Genomic DNA, 19031 nt, shown 5'->3' on the forward strand with positions numbered 1-19031 from the left:
GCGCAGCGAAAAGTTGACGCGATGGGGGCCGCCGTACACGGGGTTTTGCGCGAGGGGGAAGTGTGTGCTGTCTGGCGATGGATTATGAAGTGGACCATGAGCGCGGGGTTGTTGAGCTGGGGGGATATTGTAATACCGTGTGCTTTATGTGCGTGCGCGTGTTGCACCGGCACCTTCGGGGGTGGGCGTGTGTTTAGGGAAAGACTTTGCACTTTTGGGGGGTGGGGCGTTGTGTAGGTTATGCGAGGTGTGCCCAAAGCCCAAAGCCCAAAGTAAGGCTGACTCGCGTGCAACTTGGAAACTGGGCCGTCTAGGCAGCCATGTGGCAAGATGCTTACGCACCCGGGGTCCATGATGCTCACAATCTCGAAAAGCACCAGGCTGATGAAGTTGCATGATATGGCGAACACGACTGACCACAGAGCCTAAACGATGGCGCGATTCAGGGTGTTAGTTTGACTGTGCAAAGTTGCTTCGGGGATTAGCAATTATTTTCAAAAATATATTATCGGAAACTCCGCACACCTGGACATGATAGTCCCTCTCCTCCAGATGGTTATAGAGACTCCGATCCAGGAACCACCAGCCCACCGCAAAGCAAGCGCAAAAGCAGATGATGGCAACACCCAGCCCGAGCACGTCCATCGCTACAGCTCCACCAGGCTACGGACCATGTGGCAGTTCAGGAACTACTAGAGCCCAAGCCTCGTGGCGTCGGGTGCAAGATATCCTTCTGGAAGCATTGTGCAAGTGCAACGACAACTCCTGCCACCATGCAATTGCCTAGAAAAGATTGAGATCAGTAATACGTAGACACAAGAGAGCTTTGCCAAAAACGCTGGTCCACGTGTATTATTGTTGCAAATGAAAGACGACTAAGAGGCGCTCGGCCTTTTCAGAGCCAGTAGAGCCGATAATGTAACATCCTCCATTGAATTTCCTCACGTTAAAGTCCTCTATGTGCTGCCAGGGTACCATTCGCTCTTCGCAGTTCGACAGCGGGTTCAACTGCCAACCTGCCTACTAACGGCCGTGCGTCCCGTGTCCGCTCGCGGCAGCAAAGTAAAAGGGTTTTAACAAAGAAAGGGTAAAAGCTTGAGCTAAATTGGGTTGCTCCTCCATTCGCGCATATCACGCAGGTGCATCACAACACTGTATGCGCCTACGGAAACGCTGTGGATGATGTTAACTCGCATAAATGAAATAAAAAGCTTAAGAACTCCACACACATATAAAATCTATCCGCTTGATCACAAGCCGACCTCTGCAGAGACACTGCTGGCCTGCAGCACAAGCTTTTGTCGTGATTTTCACCGACCTAGCCAAGCAGGTGACAAACAAAAGCTGAGCCTGCATGAGCACTGTGACTGTATAATCAAAGTGGTGTTACATAGATTGGAAGCGGAAGGAATATCAAGGGTTAGAGCTTCTACGCCGGTTAGGACGTAGGTATCGCGCCGTACTCCGGGAACCTAAGATTCTACCTCATCATATCCCTGAGTTAACTTCTAATCGATCTTACAAAGCACGTCATTTTTAACAAAAGGGACTCAAAGTTCCCCCTTGCGAGCATCACAAAGTATCTGAACTAAGTCGTTAGGATGTTAGGATGTGCAGCCTGTTTATGGCCTCCGGGCATATCTGCGCTAAAACCTGCCTCACTCCTATTTATCTTACTCTGATACCTACTGTCTCGCCATCCCAATCTCTTGTTTCTACTGAACAGCCCTCGTCACAGTTGTAGTCGCGCAATCGGAGAAACCCCCCCGCAAGGCCGCAAAGCCGCGCGGCTGTGTGGCCTAAATGACTCTCTGGACTGACTACGCATGGATAGTGGTGGTAGGCTGTCTGGCAGCCTTCTTCACTGTAAGTGGGCTCGATATGGCCGACAGTTAGTCAGTCAACTGGTAGCCGCTAAGCTCTTACCATCGCCCCTTTTGTACCCCAAACGCTCGTCACAGGCATACGGCATAGGTGAGCTTTTTATTCACGGAATGGCTCCTGCGAGGGGCTTGCGAAAGGCCGTCGTGGCCAGAGCAGCGTACGGCAGCACACGTGAAGCACGACATCTCGTACAATCTGGCTCCAAGTGATAGTTGGCTATAAACCTGAGGTGGTGTAGCACTTCGCGGCGGGCAGCGCGGATTGGGGGGGGGGGCCCGACGAACAGTGCTTTGGCTGCGACAAAAAATGCCGATACTTAAAAATATAGATATATTTATTCGCCGGCGTTCTAGGATCTATACTACCGCGAACTGCGGTTGCTGCAAGGGGCTACTGCAAGTCGCAACATCGAAAGCATCAAACGATGCTGATGTACAGTGTACGGCAGAACAGCTGTACGACTCACAGTGGGTACGGAGGATCTGTCAAAAATATGATTTTTGGACAGTCCCGTGTTTCCTATCGCCTCCTCACGCTTGGTTGCCATTCAGCAGGGTAATACCTTACTAAATAAATATCTCCTGTACGACATGCTCCCGTACATCTCAACCGTGTTGTCCAACTGCCCCACCACTCCCCTCCGCCACTCCTCCCCTGAACCCTAAAACCTAAAAACATACCTGAAAGAACCCGGCCCTGTGGTCTCCTGTTGCGCTTCTTTACCGTCCCCCCGCCTTTGGTTGTGACGATTGCGGCGGCTGGTTGGGTGCGACTGCGACTGGTTGGTTGTACGACGGTTGTACGACGGTTAGGCGCCAACGATGTGGCCAACGCTTTCGGCAGCAGTGTCGCCGCTCGCACGCTGTCCATGCGGCAGGCGCTGCTGATCGCCGCGGTGTGCGAGTTCGGGGGCAGTGTGCTGCTGGGGGGCGAGGTGACCCGGACAGTGGCGTCGGGAATCGCTAGCCTGGTGGGTTAAGGAGGTCTAGCCGGTGGGTTAAGGAGGGAGGGGGGAACAGACGAACCACGAGCGAATGAAGCTGATGCCAAGGAAGGACTGGTTAAGGCGGGGGGGGGAAACCAACGTCCCCGGGGGAGGAGGGGGGAAATGGAAATGGAAGGGCAGACGAGGAGGAGGAGGGGGAGGAGGAGGGGGTTATAACACGGATTTGATTTTGGTTTGGATTCGAAAATGATGTGTTTTTTTGGGAGGGGGGGAAAAAGAGTCGGTGAGGGGTATTGATAGACCTGTATGGGCAGAGCAGGGGTCGAAGTACCAGCAGACTAACTAACTAACTAACCCGCCTGTCTGCTTGTCTGTTCGTTAGACCTGCCAATGCACCCTAACGCCCTATGGTCCGCATTTCCTAAATTAACTAATTTTGTCGTACGCGATTGAATTATGCTTGGCCATTATTTGTTCAAATGCGCATTCATACGTATGTCTGCACGCGTCCTGACCTGCGACAAATGCAAATGCCCGTGCACCTGCAATCTACGTGGCTTAGCGTCCAATGTATAATTCGCCACCGCGAATGGTAATTGTGTAATTGTCGTACTGTCGGTCGTATACATGCAGACGTCGTTTGAACGGCATCCGGAGATGTACATGTACGGCATGTTGTGCGCGATGGTTTCTTCCGGGACCTGGCTCATCATCGCCACCTATCTGGAGCTACCCGTATCTACGACACATTCTATAGGTCTGTACGACGTATGTACGACATGTGCGTTCCTGTTCGACATGTGCGTTCCTGTACGACATGTGCGTTCCTGTTTTATGAGCTCCGATCTGAGAGTCGGCATCTTTCCCTTGAGGACCTCTCAAACGGCGCCGTTGTGCTAATTATAAAATAATCAGATAATGTATTCGCCCAAATCAACCCACCATCGTCACCGATAGCATATATAGTTGCTATCCACCTTCAGGAGCATTGTGGTTAGCTTGTGAAGATCTGAAATCGCCAACCAACATGTACTGCAAATGACAATTCCTAACGTCCAACTCCCAACCGATCCCGTATCAGGGGCACTGTTATTCCTTTCCAACTGTAAGTCCCTCTCCCCGCGCCGCCGCCGCCGCCTGCCGCTTCCCGGGCGCCAACACCCGAACCGCAGCGGGTGCCGTACTTGGTTTCGCATTCGTTTACGGAGGACCGAAGGCAGTGATCTGGCTACAGCCTCAGGAGGAATTTCCGTACATGAGGGGCATGGTGAGTTTTAAGGAGGTTTTAGGGTTTTATATTTACTTATGTGTGGGCCAATATAGTATAATATTGTGAAGAAACTACGATGACGTCCGCTGTTGACTACGGTTGGCTCGTTAGATCCCCCCCCTCTCCCTCGCTCATCCCCCTCCCCGTATTCGTACTCGTACATCGTACTCCGTACTCCTCATGCTGCTGCCGCTGTATGACCTGTTGTCTTCCCTAGCAGCCCTCTCCTGTACGACACAGCGGTCGACTATCTGGAGATTATTATTATTATTATTATTATTATCATAGTTTCGGTGTTGGCTGCTTACATTTCGGTATATTTTCCTGCCCAGGTGCCTATCGTCGTGTCGTGGTTTATTTCGCCGCTGCTCTCCGGGCTGGCTGCGGCGCTGTTGTTCTTCATCGTACGAACCGCCATTCTGAGGAGGGAAGCTAGCTTGGAGCTCGCGTTTTGGGTGAGTGCGGGGGGTGGGGGGGAGGTAGGGGGGTCGTGCATGAGTATGGTGGTGTACGGTGAGGAGGAGACCGGTAGTAGGACGGGAGTGGTTTGAGTGGCCAACGAACCGCCAACTGACATTAACTGAATAAAGTCATAAACCCGGAACCGAGCATACAGATAGATGTAAGTGAGACTCATGTATGTTTGTCTGTTTGTACGGGATTTTTTGCAAAGCTTACTTCTCTTTCTCCCCCCCCCCTTCCCCCCCAATCCCCCCCCGCCCAATATGTAACCCCCCGCTATCCAACCGACATCAGGCGCTTCCGTTGCTCGTTCTCATAACGGTCTTCATAAATTCGTACTTCGTGCTGTACAAGGTACGATTGGCAATCGTTGCCATACGCTGTTTGTCATGTAAACTGTGGCCATTCGTACGGAAGTGCATTCGTACATTAATTAACGGAAGATAACGGTAACGAAACGGTTTTCTTCATGCAGGGCGCTGATACGCGCATTACTTGGAGTTCCAACAAGTCTGCCTGGGTTAGTGCTTGCATCGCTGGCGGTTGTACCGTACTAACGGTGTTCGTTGGAATGCCGCTTGTACGGCAGTCCGTGTATCGTGATGTGGAGGCAAGGTGAGGGTTGGTTGTGGGGGAAGCGGGAGGGGGAGGGGTAAGTTAACCACTTCGCATGCTTTGGGTATGTATGTATGTATGTATGTATGTATGTATGTATGTATGTATGTATGTATGTATGTATGTATGTATGTATGTATGTATGTATGTATGTATGTATGTATGTATGTATGTATGTATGTATTACTTAGGTTACACTGTGTATGTATGTATGTGATTTCCATCCCGTTTCGCTTCCGTTTCACACCATAATGCCTTCCTTTATTCCCTCCTCCCCCCTCCCTCCCGTCCTCATATAATAACCCTTTTGTACCGCGACATTGATACCGATGATGATGATGATGATGATGATGATGATGATGATGATGATGATGATGCGCCGACGGCGGCAGGCGGCGGCAGCAGCTCAATGAAATTGAGAACCACGTGCAAAACTCCGCCGAGCGCTGCAGTCGCGCTGCCGGCGGCGGCGGCCGCGCCAGCGGCGCCAGCCATCCCGCCACTCATAGCCATAGCATCCGCAGCATAGGGCCCCCACCCGGCGGGTATGTCAGCGGGGGCAGTGGCAGTGGAAGCGGCGGCGGCGGCGGCGGTGTAGAGCTAATGGGGGCCAACGTCAGCGGAGGAACCGGCGGCAGTGGCGGCAGCAGTGCCACGGCGGCGGCGGCGGCGGCGGTTGTGGTAGCCCAGGTGACGGCGGCTCAGGTTCCGGGCTTCACCAGCCCTTTCGTGGAATATAGAGCGCCGCAGCCGCCGCTGCCGCCGCCGCCTCGTCAGCAGCAGCAGCAGCAGCAGCAGCAGCGAATGGTTGTAGCGACTCAAGATGGGTCGCCGGCGCCGCTGCTGCCAATCGTACCGCCGCCGCCGCCGCCACGGATGGCAGTCAGCTACAGCGTCATCGACAATGGCGTCGGCGGCAGCGTCGCCGTGGCGGAGGCGACGGCGGCGGAGGCGGAGGCGCCGCCGCTGCCGGCTGGCCTCAGCGGCCCCGAGGTCAATGACTGCTCGGCGGAGTATGACAAGATAAATGCTTATTGTCGTACGGGCGGAGTACCTCCGCCGCCGCCGCCGCCAACGCTGCAGCGACAACATGAGCCCGCCAGCAGCCCTGTAGCGGGGCCGGTGCCGCCGCCAGCTCCCGACGGCGATGATGATCAGATGGTATTGTACGGAGGTCAGCAGCAGCAGCAGCAGCAACAGCTACAGTTGCTGCAACAACAGCAATGGCAGCAGCAGCAGCAGCAGTTACAGTGGCGGCAGCAGCAGCAGCAGCAACAAGTATCGTTTCAAGCCCAGAATCAAATCGGAATGGTACGGCATTCGTCCCAGTCGTGGGCGCTTGCAGTGCCGTACCAACAGGTACAAGTGCACCCAGGGCTGCTACAGCAGCAGCAGATGCTACAACAACACCATCAACAACAACAACAACTACTGCTGCTACAGATGCAGCAACAGCAGCATCAGCAGCAGAAATGTCGGCTGCCATATGACCCGACGGGCCAATGTACGGCAGCAACGGCAGGAGGCCAGTACGGCATCGGACAACAGATACAGGTTCAAGCCGATGGACTTGGCACTATGTACGGCAGCGGTACGGCATTGTACGGCGGTGATGCATCTTCGTCGCGATCGCCAGCCGGTCCCATTGGGGAGGCAATGGAATTAGGGGAAGGTAGCCGCAGATTATCACTTGTGCCTGTGGCGCACAACACGGCAGATGCGTACGACAAGGACGGTACGGCAGCACCACCGGGCAATAGAGACGGGGAAACGCACGGCGAGGGGAATGTTCAGTGGCAAAACACATTCGACCAGCTTAAGGTGAGAGGTTGTTGAGGATTTTAGAGTTTTTTAAGAGTTTTAGAGGGCAGAGTCGGTGGGGCTGTTAGGTGAGCCGTACAACTCGCACAATGACATTCCGTACATCTCCGTACACAGGCAATCGTACTTCATGGCACTCAAGTCAACGTACACGATGCCATATTTGAGGACCCAGCTGCACAACGTGTTCACTCCCTCGCCGAGGTGTTCGACCCCGCCACGGAAGACGCGTTCAAGTACCTGCAGGTGCGAGAGACCTGAGGAGGAGAGGTAGTCGGCATGGCGGAGGTCACTTGTCTGCTGTCTATCTATCTGTCTATCTATCTGTCTATCTATCTGTCTATCTATCTGTCTGTCTATCTGTCTGTCTTCCTGTTTGCAGCCTCCCGGATGGTCACAGTCGCGTCAGCATCCTCCCGTACATCCCGTACATCCCGTACATCATATTCATGTCTTATTGTTTCTTTTGTGTATATTGCTCTTGTGCATATTATTAGAACTTATTGCGTTGTACTCGACCTTGTATTTGTCCCTTGTCTAACTTGTGCGGCTCTTAGGAGGCTGTTGGGCCTCTGATGGTGTGTGTGTATTGGGGCACTCGTTACACCTCCCTCCTCCCCCACGCCCCTCCCCTCCCCTCTAACCACCAAAAAGGTGCTCACGGCTATTTGCGATTCCTTCAGTCATGGAGCTAACGACGTGGCCAATTCCGTGGGTCCCTTCACCGCCATCTGGTTCATATATCGCTTTAGACGGGTGAGGGTGGAGGGTGGAGGGTGGAGGGAAGGGTGGAGGGAGGGGGGGGGAAGGGGGGAGGGGGGGGAAGGGGAGAGGGCCGGAGGGGTGAGCGTTGATTGCTGGTTTTAAAAACCCCAAAACCCTAAACCTTACTGCGCAGATCGACTACATGGCGGCGTTGCCCATCTGGATCCTGGTGCTGGGGGGCGCTGGCATCGTCATGGGTCTGGCGACGTACGGTAAGGAGATGTACGGCAAGAACGCGTGCTCTCCGCCATGCCGCGAAGTAACACACAAACTGCACCATTAAGGAAAAATAGGGGGGTCCTTGTGAAGCAGCTGCCCGCGTTTCCAAAGCACGTATGGTGTTGGATTGTAAGGTGCCCAAGTACGTTTGCGAGGAAGAGAATGTGGCCAGGCTGGAGAGGAAAGTGCAGTGGCATATTGGAATGTGAGATTAGCGTAAGCGAGTTACAGGGCGTTTTATTGCACGGGCGAATTTACGTGCAAATCTTTCACCGTAGCATCAGTCCTCAGTTCACTTCTTGGAACGAACATCAGCATAGGTGCAAGCCCTCTCGCTTGGAGGGATATGCAAACAAACATCCTGATAGGGGTAAACTCGCACGCTACCGAGCATTCAACCGAGCACATGCATGCTTAGTTGAATGGTGAGATGCGACCCCCCCTTCATTTCGTGCTCGGCAAGCCTGCCACCGCGTACCGGATATGTTGGCGATGTTACAGAACGCTGCACCTTGGTTTCTGTGCGCATTGCGTACGTTGCTCGACCCCGCCGACCAAAACTACACGTGCCCAACTGAAGACATTCCCGGTGGTTGTGCAGCAGCTCTTGAGGCTGTTGCTGGCTGAAATCCATCCTGAGCTGTTGCAACACGGCTAACGCGGGCATGTCCCTATGCACAGCAAATAGCTGTTCCAAGCCAACAGCGGCGTCCATGTCACCGACAAGGCTCTAAACGTCTTATCTGTTCTTATGTTTAATTAAGTTTATGTATGTTATACTTTGCGCAACTTTGTAATTTGACTTTACTCTGAACAAGGTGCTGCATACAACTGCCTCTTCGCCAGCGCTTCATCTTCCGCGGCAGTTTCACGAGCCCAGAGTTGCAAGCTACGACGTTGGCTTTCGGTGCTTTTAGTTACTGCAAAAGCATCCACGCAATAGTCCAGCCTGCATGCCGCGTGCGGCTATGGCCAACATGCCCACCTGCGCAACGCGCTGGCGCACCTGGTCCTTTTCCGCCAAGAACATTTATATACACTTGTACAGGCGCATTTTGCGAATCGCACGCGCGCATCTGCGCGGCAAAATTCGCTCCTGACTTTTTTGGGACGATGTACGAACTGTTTATTCGCGAAGTACGACCGGACACATTTGTGCGAGGGGCTGCTTAACAACACTTCCGCACCTTCAAACCCCCATCGTGTGGGCTCAAAGGGGTATGTATGTATATATGTATATATGTATGTTGTTACAGGGTGGTTAACTTCGCCAGCGGCCCCTTTCCCGAGGCAGTCCCTGCTCTCCCCTGCGAGAGGTGCACCCTAATCCGTCACCCCATCCGACTTCAGAATGTATTCGTTGGGTTCAGCATCTCACCACCAGCATCCAACCAAATCTAGCGGATCAACGGCGCATCAACTTAGTTCCTGGTCAGCTCGCAAGTTGATTTTATCACGTCCTACGTATGTGTATGTATGTATTTATTTGCCTCAGGCTACAACATCATTCGCGCCATCGGTGTACGACTATCCGCCATCACGCCCTCCCGGGGCTTCTGTATCGAGCTGTCCACCGCCCTGGTGGTGGCGCTTGCCTCCAAGTACGGCCTGCCAATATCCACTACGCACTGTCAGGTACGCATACACAGACAGACAGACAGACAGACAGACAGACAGTGTTTTAGCGTGTGCCGACTCTGGCCCGAACCGCTTTGGGTTTGAGTTTTGGGTTTACAAGGCCACAAACTCCACTGAAGACCAAAGATATACATGCATATACCAGCGTGTATAAAACATCTGTTTGCAGTTTGCCGTACATTTACCACCACATTGTGACAGAACACGTGGGCACAGAACTCGCCAGCAGGACAAAATCCCGAGACATGAAAACAAATCTGCAACGTAAAATAAACTGGAAAAGGAAAAAAAAACATTGCCCCAGCCCGGATAGCCAAGATGCAAAAAAAATATAATTATCGTTTTAAAAAAACCGTTAAAAGTTGAATTTTACCGCTTGTGTGTCGTCAAATGCGGTCAGGTGGGTGCAACCGCTGGTATGGGCCTTATGGAGGGCTCCTCCGGCCTCAACTGGCGGCTGTCGATGCAGTTCTTCGCGGGGTGGGTGGTGACGCTGCTGCTCACGGGTCTGATGTCCGCCGCGCTGTTCGCGGCCGGGGCGTACGCGCCCTGCATCCAGCAGAGCCGGGACCTGCAGCGGTACGAGGACGCCCTGCTGGAGCTGGCGACAAGGTGAAATTATATAAAATTTTCAATATGTAAAATACAAATATATTTTTTATATGATGTTATATGAAAAAATACTATTTATGTATGTATATTGTGTATATATAATTAAATATATTATAAAATATAATTTTGTATATTTTCCGATATAGACTCAAGATGTACACAACAGCAACGACAACACTACTGCCCCTCCCCCCCAATTTTCCTACGGGTCCGCCCGCTCCCCGCTTCCCGCTCCCCACTTCCCCCCACCACCCCGACTGATGGTCCGATGGCCCTCTTCCCCCCACGCCAAATGTTAGAGGGGCACACCAAAGCGCCCTCGGACCCCCCCCCTTATTACTGCTATCACCGTCTCCCACCACCTGGTGCATGCGAGTGTTTCCACTTTCCAACACTACTCAAATTCCTCAAATTCCTCAAATTCCTCAAATTCCTCAAATTACTCAAATTACTCAAATTCAGGGTCGACCTCCTGCTGAACCGAACCAACTACGCGACCCTCTCCGACCCGGCCACCTGGGGCAACTTCAGCTCGGGGCTGAACGCAGCAATTACGACAGGGCTGCAGACCTTCCAAATGTACGACAAAGTCGGCTCATTCAATGCCACGCGACCCGTACAGCACGTCGACCCCGGTGCGCTGCTGGGCCTTGTGAACGACACCATGTCCTTGTACTACAACAACAGCCTGCCGTACATTGGCGGCATGGGCGCCAGGCGGTTGGCGTTACCGCGGCGGCCGTGAGCCCTGTGGCGGAGTGGTGAAGGGGGAGTGGTGAAGGTATGCCTGTGTCTGTTTGTCTGTTTGTCTGACCAGGAAAATGGAGTTGAGCAGCTGTCGATCCGGCAGATTCCGTTGGATGCCGGTGGTGGGTGCTGAACCTGAGGGATCCACTGAGAAGTTGGCTAGGGTGACTGGATGAGGGTGCCCCGAAATACCGGGGAAGGCAGGGTTTCGCAGGGTAACGGCCGCAGGGTGAAGATATACCCCCCTGTCCCACACATCATGTATATATGTATGCATGAATGTACGTATGTGTGTATGTTGGATGGAGGAGTAAAGGAAAAGGGAACGCACGTATGTATGCCTGTGCGTGTGTGCATGTGTGCGTCTGTACGCATGTATGTAAGTCTCGGACGGCGTAAGGGTTGCTCCAGATGTGATGGTGGTTGTGGTGATAGTGGTGGTGTGTGAGTACATAAAGGGGGTGGGGTGGGGGGGGTGACATGTGACTGCCAATGCAGAGTAGGTATGTAGATATGACAACCCACCGGAGGAACGGCGGCGCGAGGGAGTCATCGCGCTGGCGATGTGCGGTGGGCGATGGTGGGTACATGCTGCAATACAGCTAGATGGTGGATAGGTACAGCCAGTAGTGGTAGGTGGTGCCGCTCAGGGGGGTGGTCTCTCGGTTCGCGAATGCCGCCGCCGTCGCCGCCGCCTTCGCTTTGGCGGCCCTTCGTAAGCCAAGACGAGATGAATCCAGAATTCCCAGAGGCCTCTGGATCCTGGATTCTGGATTCATCTCCCACCTGGCTTACGAATCCCTAGGGATAGGAAATCTAGGATGTTGTTGTTGTTATTAGAGCTGCATTATCACTTCATGTCATCTTTATGTCATCAGTATCAATTATTAAAGTTGATCATTATTGCTGCTCGCTGGAAAAACAATGTAATAAACTTTCTAACGGCGAATAGGGAAACGCAGACCTGAGGGTTGAAAAGGGGACGAAAAGGGGACAGGTTTAGGGTGTTAGGGTTTGGGCCTAGTGACGAATTTGGTTGGCCGACCGTTTGTAAAGCATGTTCTTAGGAAGTACGGGAGAACGGTGTACGATTTGGCATAACGGCGCATCTCTTTTCTATATCAGGAACTGGAGGATGGGCAGCGCTGCTTTGCGGTCTGTTGGCTAACTGGCACAAAATACTGTGCTGTGTTGTGCATCAAAGAGACTAAATGGATGCTCAGAGCTGTTTGTGAAGGATGGTATGTATGTATGTATGTTGGTGGCATCTCTAATTGTACTGCTGTAGTACAGCTGAATGTACGGCATGTGCAAATCATTTTTCGACCTTCATGTGCCGAGAGCTGCGCTCCGAGCTCGCAAACCTGACAGTGGAGGTCCCATGTGTTGCGTGACAAGATGGCAGCAGCCAAAGTTTCCCTTTTTCCATCCAGTGTAGGGAGCAGGAGGTGGTTTGTATGGGCCCATAATACCTTTTGGCAAAATATACCCAACATTGGTTGACCAGCTCGCCTCTTTATGTGAGAAGCTTCTTGAGCGCTTTCGATCGTTTCAGCCGTTGATTGGCCACATGAGGAAAGCCCTTGCTTGTCGCGCGCACCTACTGCATGCATGTCAAGCAAAATCCATTGCGAATGTTTAGTTCTCCAATTCTCTCTTGCTTTGCATGATGGCTTTTGCAGTTTTTTTCTTTTCGGCGTATTTATTTGAAGGCCGCTGTTTTCTATTTGAACGGACGGCATTTGTTCAGCGGAACTCCACAAACTAGAATCCTCACGCCTCGCTGTTGGTCTCTTAGCCGCGATGCAGCGTCACGTTAGGGGGCAGCGTTGTCTTAGACGCCCGGCGTTGCGTCAGAGCCAGCGTCAGCGGCCTCGACTCACCCGCATGTGGCTGATGGGCCGGGCGTTGGGATTTGGACTCCGTCCAAAAACAACCAAGCGCGGTGGTGTGGTCTGGTCTGGTCTGGTGTGGAGTGCTGTGGATGGAATAGTAGGGTGGTAGGCAAGCTGATGCAAGGGCATCAACACGGGGGCCGCGCTGCAGCGAATTGAAATTTCTATGTAAGTGTAGCGATGCCAATAAGATAAGAAAACCTGTTGCAAGTCAAGTATCAACTTGGCTTTCGAATGGCCTGGTATGTTTATCCCGTTTGCTTGCTGTCCGCTTTTCCTTTTTTGGCTGGAGCAGGCGCCTTCATGATGCTGTCGCATTTGCCAACATACACCTTCCACGAGCTGGACGCCGTCGCCGTAGTTTTCGAAAAAATAAATAATGATAACTTGCAAAAAATTGTATTCTTTGATTTAAGGGCTTTGTGTTCCCTATAAAGGATCCTAAATTGCCGATTTATGTTAATGTTCGATAAATTTGTTTCACTCTAAAGTGGTGCGCATATGGTGCAGTGTTGTTACAGAAGTCTGGAAGTAGCGCTACGTATGGCTAAGTTCTTAACGTATGGCGTAATGCCGAACTACTTAAAAAATACACCGCCGTATTTTCAAGTACACCGCCGTATTTTCATTCCCGTGTTTTCAGCCCACACATACCTTTTTTATGGGCCCAACACCACCACCACGCCACGCTGTGTCGGGCAGTGCACGCATACTCTTGTCTGTATGCGTACGCGTGTGTTAGAACTTTTTATTTAAGGGCGACGTGAGGTATGTTTTCACTCATGTAATGCTGCAGCTCCACGCTATCTATGCGAGAGGAGATTTGAAGACTCGAGTTACAAACTCGAAGTTGCAGCTGATTGCCCCCCGCCCCGTTCCTAACACCATAGCATGAGTGCTGCTGCAGCTGCATGGGGGGGATTGATTCTTAATGCTGCTGCAGTCGCTGCTAGCAGGTGTCGCTGTCAAAGCAGCAGCAGCAGCAGTCGCTTTTACCTCCCCATCGCCTGCACCCGCGTTCCCCCCTGTACGTACTCCTGTAAACAGATCGTACGTTTCGTGTTCAGCTTTGTGGTAAACATACATGACAATCCTGGTCCGCGTTGTCAAACCCGAACCTCGTCAGTTAACCGTTGTTTTCCCTCCTCCGGGCCCTCGCTCGCCCCTTTTGCAAAATCTAAATCTATATGTAAGCGATATAATTAGAGCTGAGCTGAGCTGTAGGGAATATAGAAAACACCTCACGAAGCCTGGGAAAGGTGTTCCCAGTTCAGTTTACGACACACACACGAACCGTAACACACCATAACCTGTCTTAACACGATCCCCCACATGCCAACCTGCAACATCCTCTTCCGATACGCTGGTCAAGTAGACACCACATTGCGATGGCGACCGACGTAGGCGACGTCCCTTCTCATTGGCACACACACTGCATGGATACATATATACATGCATGCATACACAGTTCTTAATTTGCCTAAGTAATACACAACTACTAAAGCTGCTGCCCCCTAGCCGCCATTGCTGCTACTGCCCCCTGGTATGATGCACTTTGGCACTTGGTGGCAGCAGTATTGCACCATGAGTTGGTCGTACAGCCCCAACTCCTGCTGCACACACACATACAGGCACACAAACATACAGGCACACAAACACGATACACACGACATGCATGCACCGCGATGACCCTTTCCGGGTCCGCCCTGTGCCTGCCCCCCATACACATACATACATACATGCATACGAGAGACTTCCCGTCAATCCCGTCACCAAGCGTTCACCTTAACAAAAAAACAAATACATACATACATACATACATACATTCTCACGTGCACACACACATGCCCATCATACAGGTTGCCGCCTCCCCCCCAGCCCCCCGGTTCCTGCCCCCTGCCGGGAACCTCTTCCACCCCCAATGTCAGCCTCAGCGCCATCCAGAGTGCAACCGGGTCCGGGTCCTAAGGAGAGAAGGGCACCAGGAGGTGATGATGACGGTCATGAGGGTGTGATGATGATAATGGTCGTGACCGGCCAACAGTCTAAATAGAGTGGGCGCACTGGGTGGGACCAATATAGGTAATAATGCGGAGGGCCTGTTCTGAGACTCAACCCCACCCCACCCGCCCCTCATCCCACCACAGTCCCAACCCCCCCAACCCCCACCCCCAGGGGGTAGGCAGTTTTTCCGACATCTTCTTCACTACGTCATCCGGAGGTCGACGCACTTGAAGGACGCCTTTTGGTCAGTTCTACGTCTGGTACACTCTTTTGCCCTGGCAGCAGCTTCACTCGTGTGTGGTTCGTCTTTCCCCCACCCCGCACCCCCACCAGCAGCAGCAGCATCAACGGCAGTACGGCTCCTCCTCCTCCCCGACCACCCATCATGCAACCGCTGCGACCTCACAACCCAAACCACCTCCTCTCTGTCAGATTCTCCACTTCCCTTCCTGACCACCTCCCCTTCCAGGTGGTCAGAAGGCCGCCGGCTTCTCCCACCTCACCCCCTTCTGCTGCCCTGCCCTGCCCTCCACTGCTCTGCCCTCCACTGCACTGAACACCCACATTGCTCCGCTGTTGCTGCTGCTGCAGAACAACCGCCACCTGGCGTCCCACATCACCTCTTAACAGCATCTCACACGTCACCTGGTGGTTAATAATGACCTTGCCTCCTGGCTTCCCGGCTCCCACGCCCTGGCCACCTCCTCCTCCTCCTCCTCCTCATCATCATCATCATCACCGCAACATTCCAGTGCGATGTCCTGTTCCGCTCGAATAAACTGCATACGTACATACATACAGATAGATACGTACATACGTCCCGCGACTCCCCCCCCCGATAGTAGTTCCTTGTCCCGCGCCGCGTGTCACTACTACGCCACTACTGCTACACTGCCGCCGCCCCCCCTCCATCCATCCAGCGGCGGTTGCACGATACAGTACGGTACAATACGGCGCCGCCACAGTAGACCCTCCGCAAAGGCGGATGTAGCTCCGGGGGGAACAAAGCGCCCCCGTGACGTGACGGCGGGCGGACGGTCCGCGCAGTCCCCCGTGCTGTGTGTCCCCCGGGGCCCCCAACAGAGGTGATGGTGCACTCTGCACGATTGCCGATGGGCGAAGAATATCACCCACCGCTCCGGAAGGTCACATGTATATTATTATTAGCCATTGCGATGGTCATGCAGCGTGAAGCGGCGGATGCGGTATCCGTGCTGGGGTGCCGGGGTGGTGGTGGTGATAGCGCCGATAGTATTGCGCGGTGGCGGTGGTGGTGGTGGTAGCTGTCCCCTTCTCTTTTCCTTGCGATGTGATGAGGGGACGGCGCTCACGTCCGTATGCCACCCATGGATGGATGGATGGATGGGTGCGTGGTGGTGGTGATGGTGATGAGGATGATGATGGTGATGGTGATGATGATGATGAGGATGTAGGGCGCCTGTAGGGCTGATGGACCGCAACCCCTGCTGGGGGGAAAGGCTGAAAAAAGGTTCGCCATACACGCCGCCGCCTGTATGGCTGCTACTAGCACTCCGGTAGAGCGTCTGTAACTGCTGCTGCTGCTGCTATCGCTGTCACTACGAGGCACTGCTGCTCTGCCACTGTTACTCTTGGTGCTGCTGGCAGACATGGCCCCGCTCCTGCTGTCTTGGAGGTTCTAAGAACGCGTGTCATATGGTCGTCGTGATGGTGGTGGTGGATGTCGGCGGTTTCTAGATGGTTCGGCCGTCATTTGCAAGCCTCTGCGGGAAGACGGGAGACGAGGAGGGACTCAGGGGGAATTGTCGCAGACAGCCGGCGAGAACAAGCAGGCTAGGCTGCATGTAAATCGCTGGATGTAACTGAAGTCAAGGGGCATGATGGGCCTGTGCATTATAATGGAAGGATGTGCCCGCGGCCCGCGGCTTCTGAACCTCATGTGTACATTGTGCGCGGGTGTGGAGGTCCTTCGCACCTGCGCGTAGTCCTCGTACCAGACGCGTCCCTGCTCATCGGCTGCAACAAGCATCATTCTGTTCAGTTCGTCCTCCGTCATCGCCTCGCCCCGCCCGTTGAGCAAAGCCCGGAGTGTCTCAGCCTCGATGAAGCCGCGCCCCTCCGGATCGAATGCCCGAAAAGCACGAAGAAGTGTATGATAGTCATCTCTAAGAAGACTAGCTTCCTGCTGAATTAAAAAGTTGGACACGACTATCTCAAAGTTCTCCATGTTGACCAGCCCAGTCGCCTCAGACTCGGCATTTAGCGCTGCCAATTGATCCAATATAAGATTCAGCTGCACAGACGTCGGGTTGACACCGCAACAACGAATGGCTGTCGGAACATCCTTGAAGTCAACCAGTCGGCTGCCCTCTTTATGTTCAAACAGGATGAATGACTCCCTCACCCTAGCACGAATGCGTTCATGTTTGTCGGCTACGGATGCCATACTCCTTCCAGGCTGAAGTAGTTAGGCCACAACACTAATAGAAATCAATATCGTTCCTAGCTTCTGCTGCTCAAGCTAGGACAATTTGTAATAGGCACAGTCGGTAAAAAGTTGACGCCAGGACTAACTGAAAATGTGGAAGCTGGGAGGAGCACAAGAGTCCCACGGACCTTGGACGCGCATGTACGGCACATATTCAGTTGGCTCATGAGGCCAGCGAGAGTTGTTTTGGTGATGCATACATACTGACGGCCACTACAAAATCTTCGCCAAATTCCGTGGCTTAATCCTTGGAGATTCAAGGGACGAGGGACGAGGCACGACTGCAGATAGAGCAACTCTGTAAGTACAGGTGCAACCGTAAATTGGTTTGTCGATCCCGTTACGACGCGTTGCCTTCTTGCCTAGATGACTACCATTCCTACTCCAGTAAGAACAGGTAACACAGAAGCTGCACGACATGCTGCAGCGAAAGCTGCCAATCACGCAGCAACTCACTTGGCGTTTTCCCAGCTCCTCATACCGTAGTAACTTTTTTGATGATAAGTCATACATGCGCAACCTCAAGTCGCTGTTCCGCTTAATGCACTCTCGTTTGGGCTGATTGCGAGAAGCTGCGCGGAGCGCACGAAACCGCGTCTCGAGCTTCTCGGGCCTGGAGACCTTAGCGCCCGTGGAGGAATAAGGCCGAGATACGTCTCAAAGATCATATTTACATTTCCGACATGTTTGCAAGTTCCTGGCTTCCGTTGCTGCTCGCGGTCGCTTGCTTACGCTCCGGCTGGAGCAGCACCGCTGCAGCTCAGTCCGGCCGCCGCGCATTCCTGCAAGATGAACTCCCGCTGACTATTGTGCTGACGACGCCAGCCGACATCGTCAAGGCGCCTTCCAAAGATGACGTCACCGTTGATGGCCGGCAAGCAATAACGGTGCGCGGCGCGTGAACAGCGTCGTCGCGGAAAAAAGAGTACCGGTCAGCAGTCCACAGCCTCGCACCAACGTCGGTCCCGACCCGTCCCCCAAACGTTTCGTGTTCTGTAAATATCAGGAGGAATATTTTTAAATGTTTGATAAAACGTCTGAGATGATTCCCGATAAATAATAATCGCGAGCGTGGTAATACGATGGTTAGGCTCGACGCCGCGCGCACTCGGTCGCGTTTTTCATGTTGTGCACCCAAGGCACAGCAAAATCCGAAACCACGCCTAGAGAGCGCTTTCAAATATGATTTGTCACTAGGGTCCTGTTGGCAACAGGCTCCTTTCATGATAGATGAATCCAAATTTTTAAATCCTGTTTTCCAGATTGGATGATTGGTTCCTGAGCGTTTTACTCCTACATTTGTCTTGCTGTCGAGCGTGACGTTCAATCTTTGGAATATAATCCCATGGGGCAATGCAGGTCATGTTTTCCCGACCAGTCATAGCACTTGGCTCGGACTTCGGAACCCTCATCACCATGACCAACAAATCCCGCTCCTCCTCCTCCTCCCCCCCTACCCAGCCGTCACAGGTAGGAGGTTGGGGGTGTAGAGAGGTGGGTAGTGGTGGTGGCGCAGTGCGGGATCCAAAAGAGGGGGTTCAGGCAAGGGTTGGGCGGGAAGGTACGCTGGTACGAGGGGAAATGGTTGCGACGCCACCTCCCTCTCCCCTCCTCCACATTCTCCACTAATCTCCTCCCCCAAAAACCCTCCCCCTCTCCCCTCCTCTAATTTCCTCCTCCCCCCTA

At 53.1% G+C, this 19031-nt stretch overlaps 4 protein-coding genes across 4 annotated transcripts in view; 2 read left to right on the top strand and 2 right to left on the bottom strand.

Moving 5' to 3' along the window:
- The window catches only part of VOLCADRAFT_70166 (uncharacterized protein), a gene marked incomplete at both ends in the record, with an annotated part of 5476 nt that extends 4831 nt beyond the window's left edge, over positions 1–645 (bottom strand). Inside the window, 2 exons of the mRNA XM_002958940.1 lie at positions 343–425; positions 526–645. Of these exons, the coding sequence (XP_002958986.1) occupies positions 343–425; positions 526–645 (203 nt within the window). The remainder of the gene's footprint in view (positions 1–342; positions 426–525) is intronic.
- Positions 646–2695: 2050 nt separating this feature from the next.
- On the top strand, positions 2696–10236 carry VOLCADRAFT_70155 (uncharacterized protein; the record flags this gene model as incomplete). The annotated part of the gene is made up of 12 exons (XM_002958930.1): positions 2696–2854; positions 3464–3587; positions 4003–4097; positions 4433–4555; positions 4857–4916; positions 5038–5177; positions 6642–6768; positions 7116–7244; positions 7653–7754; positions 7897–7975; positions 9478–9617; positions 10021–10236. Coding segments are annotated over 12 exons (1494 nt in total), but the record flags the coding sequence as incomplete, so codon positions are not given.
- A 6413-nt stretch (positions 10237–16649) lies between these two features.
- VOLCADRAFT_70162 (uncharacterized protein) lies at positions 16650–17303 on the bottom strand (the record flags this gene model as incomplete). Its single annotated transcript, XM_002958941.1, has 1 exon — positions 16650–17303. One exon carries the CDS (start codon positions 17301–17303, stop codon positions 16650–16652), a length of 654 nt encoding a protein of 217 aa, XP_002958987.1.
- A 700-nt stretch (positions 17304–18003) lies between these two features.
- Positions 18004–19031, top strand: part of VOLCADRAFT_108402 (uncharacterized protein) — a gene marked incomplete at its 3' end in the record, with an annotated part of 24813 nt that continues 23785 nt past the window's right edge. The window contains exons 1-2 of the mRNA XM_002958931.1: positions 18004–18232; positions 18816–18906. Coding sequence (XP_002958977.1) covers positions 18029–18232; positions 18816–18906 — 295 coding nt within the window. The 5' untranslated portion in view covers positions 18004–18028. The remainder of the gene's footprint in view (positions 18233–18815; positions 18907–19031) is intronic.

Source organism: Volvox carteri, assembly GCF_000143455.1.
Source record: "Volvox carteri f. nagariensis unplaced genomic scaffold VOLCAscaffold_113, whole genome shotgun sequence".
Lineage (NCBI taxonomy): Eukaryota > Viridiplantae > Chlorophyta > Chlorophyceae > Chlamydomonadales > Volvocaceae > Volvox > Volvox carteri.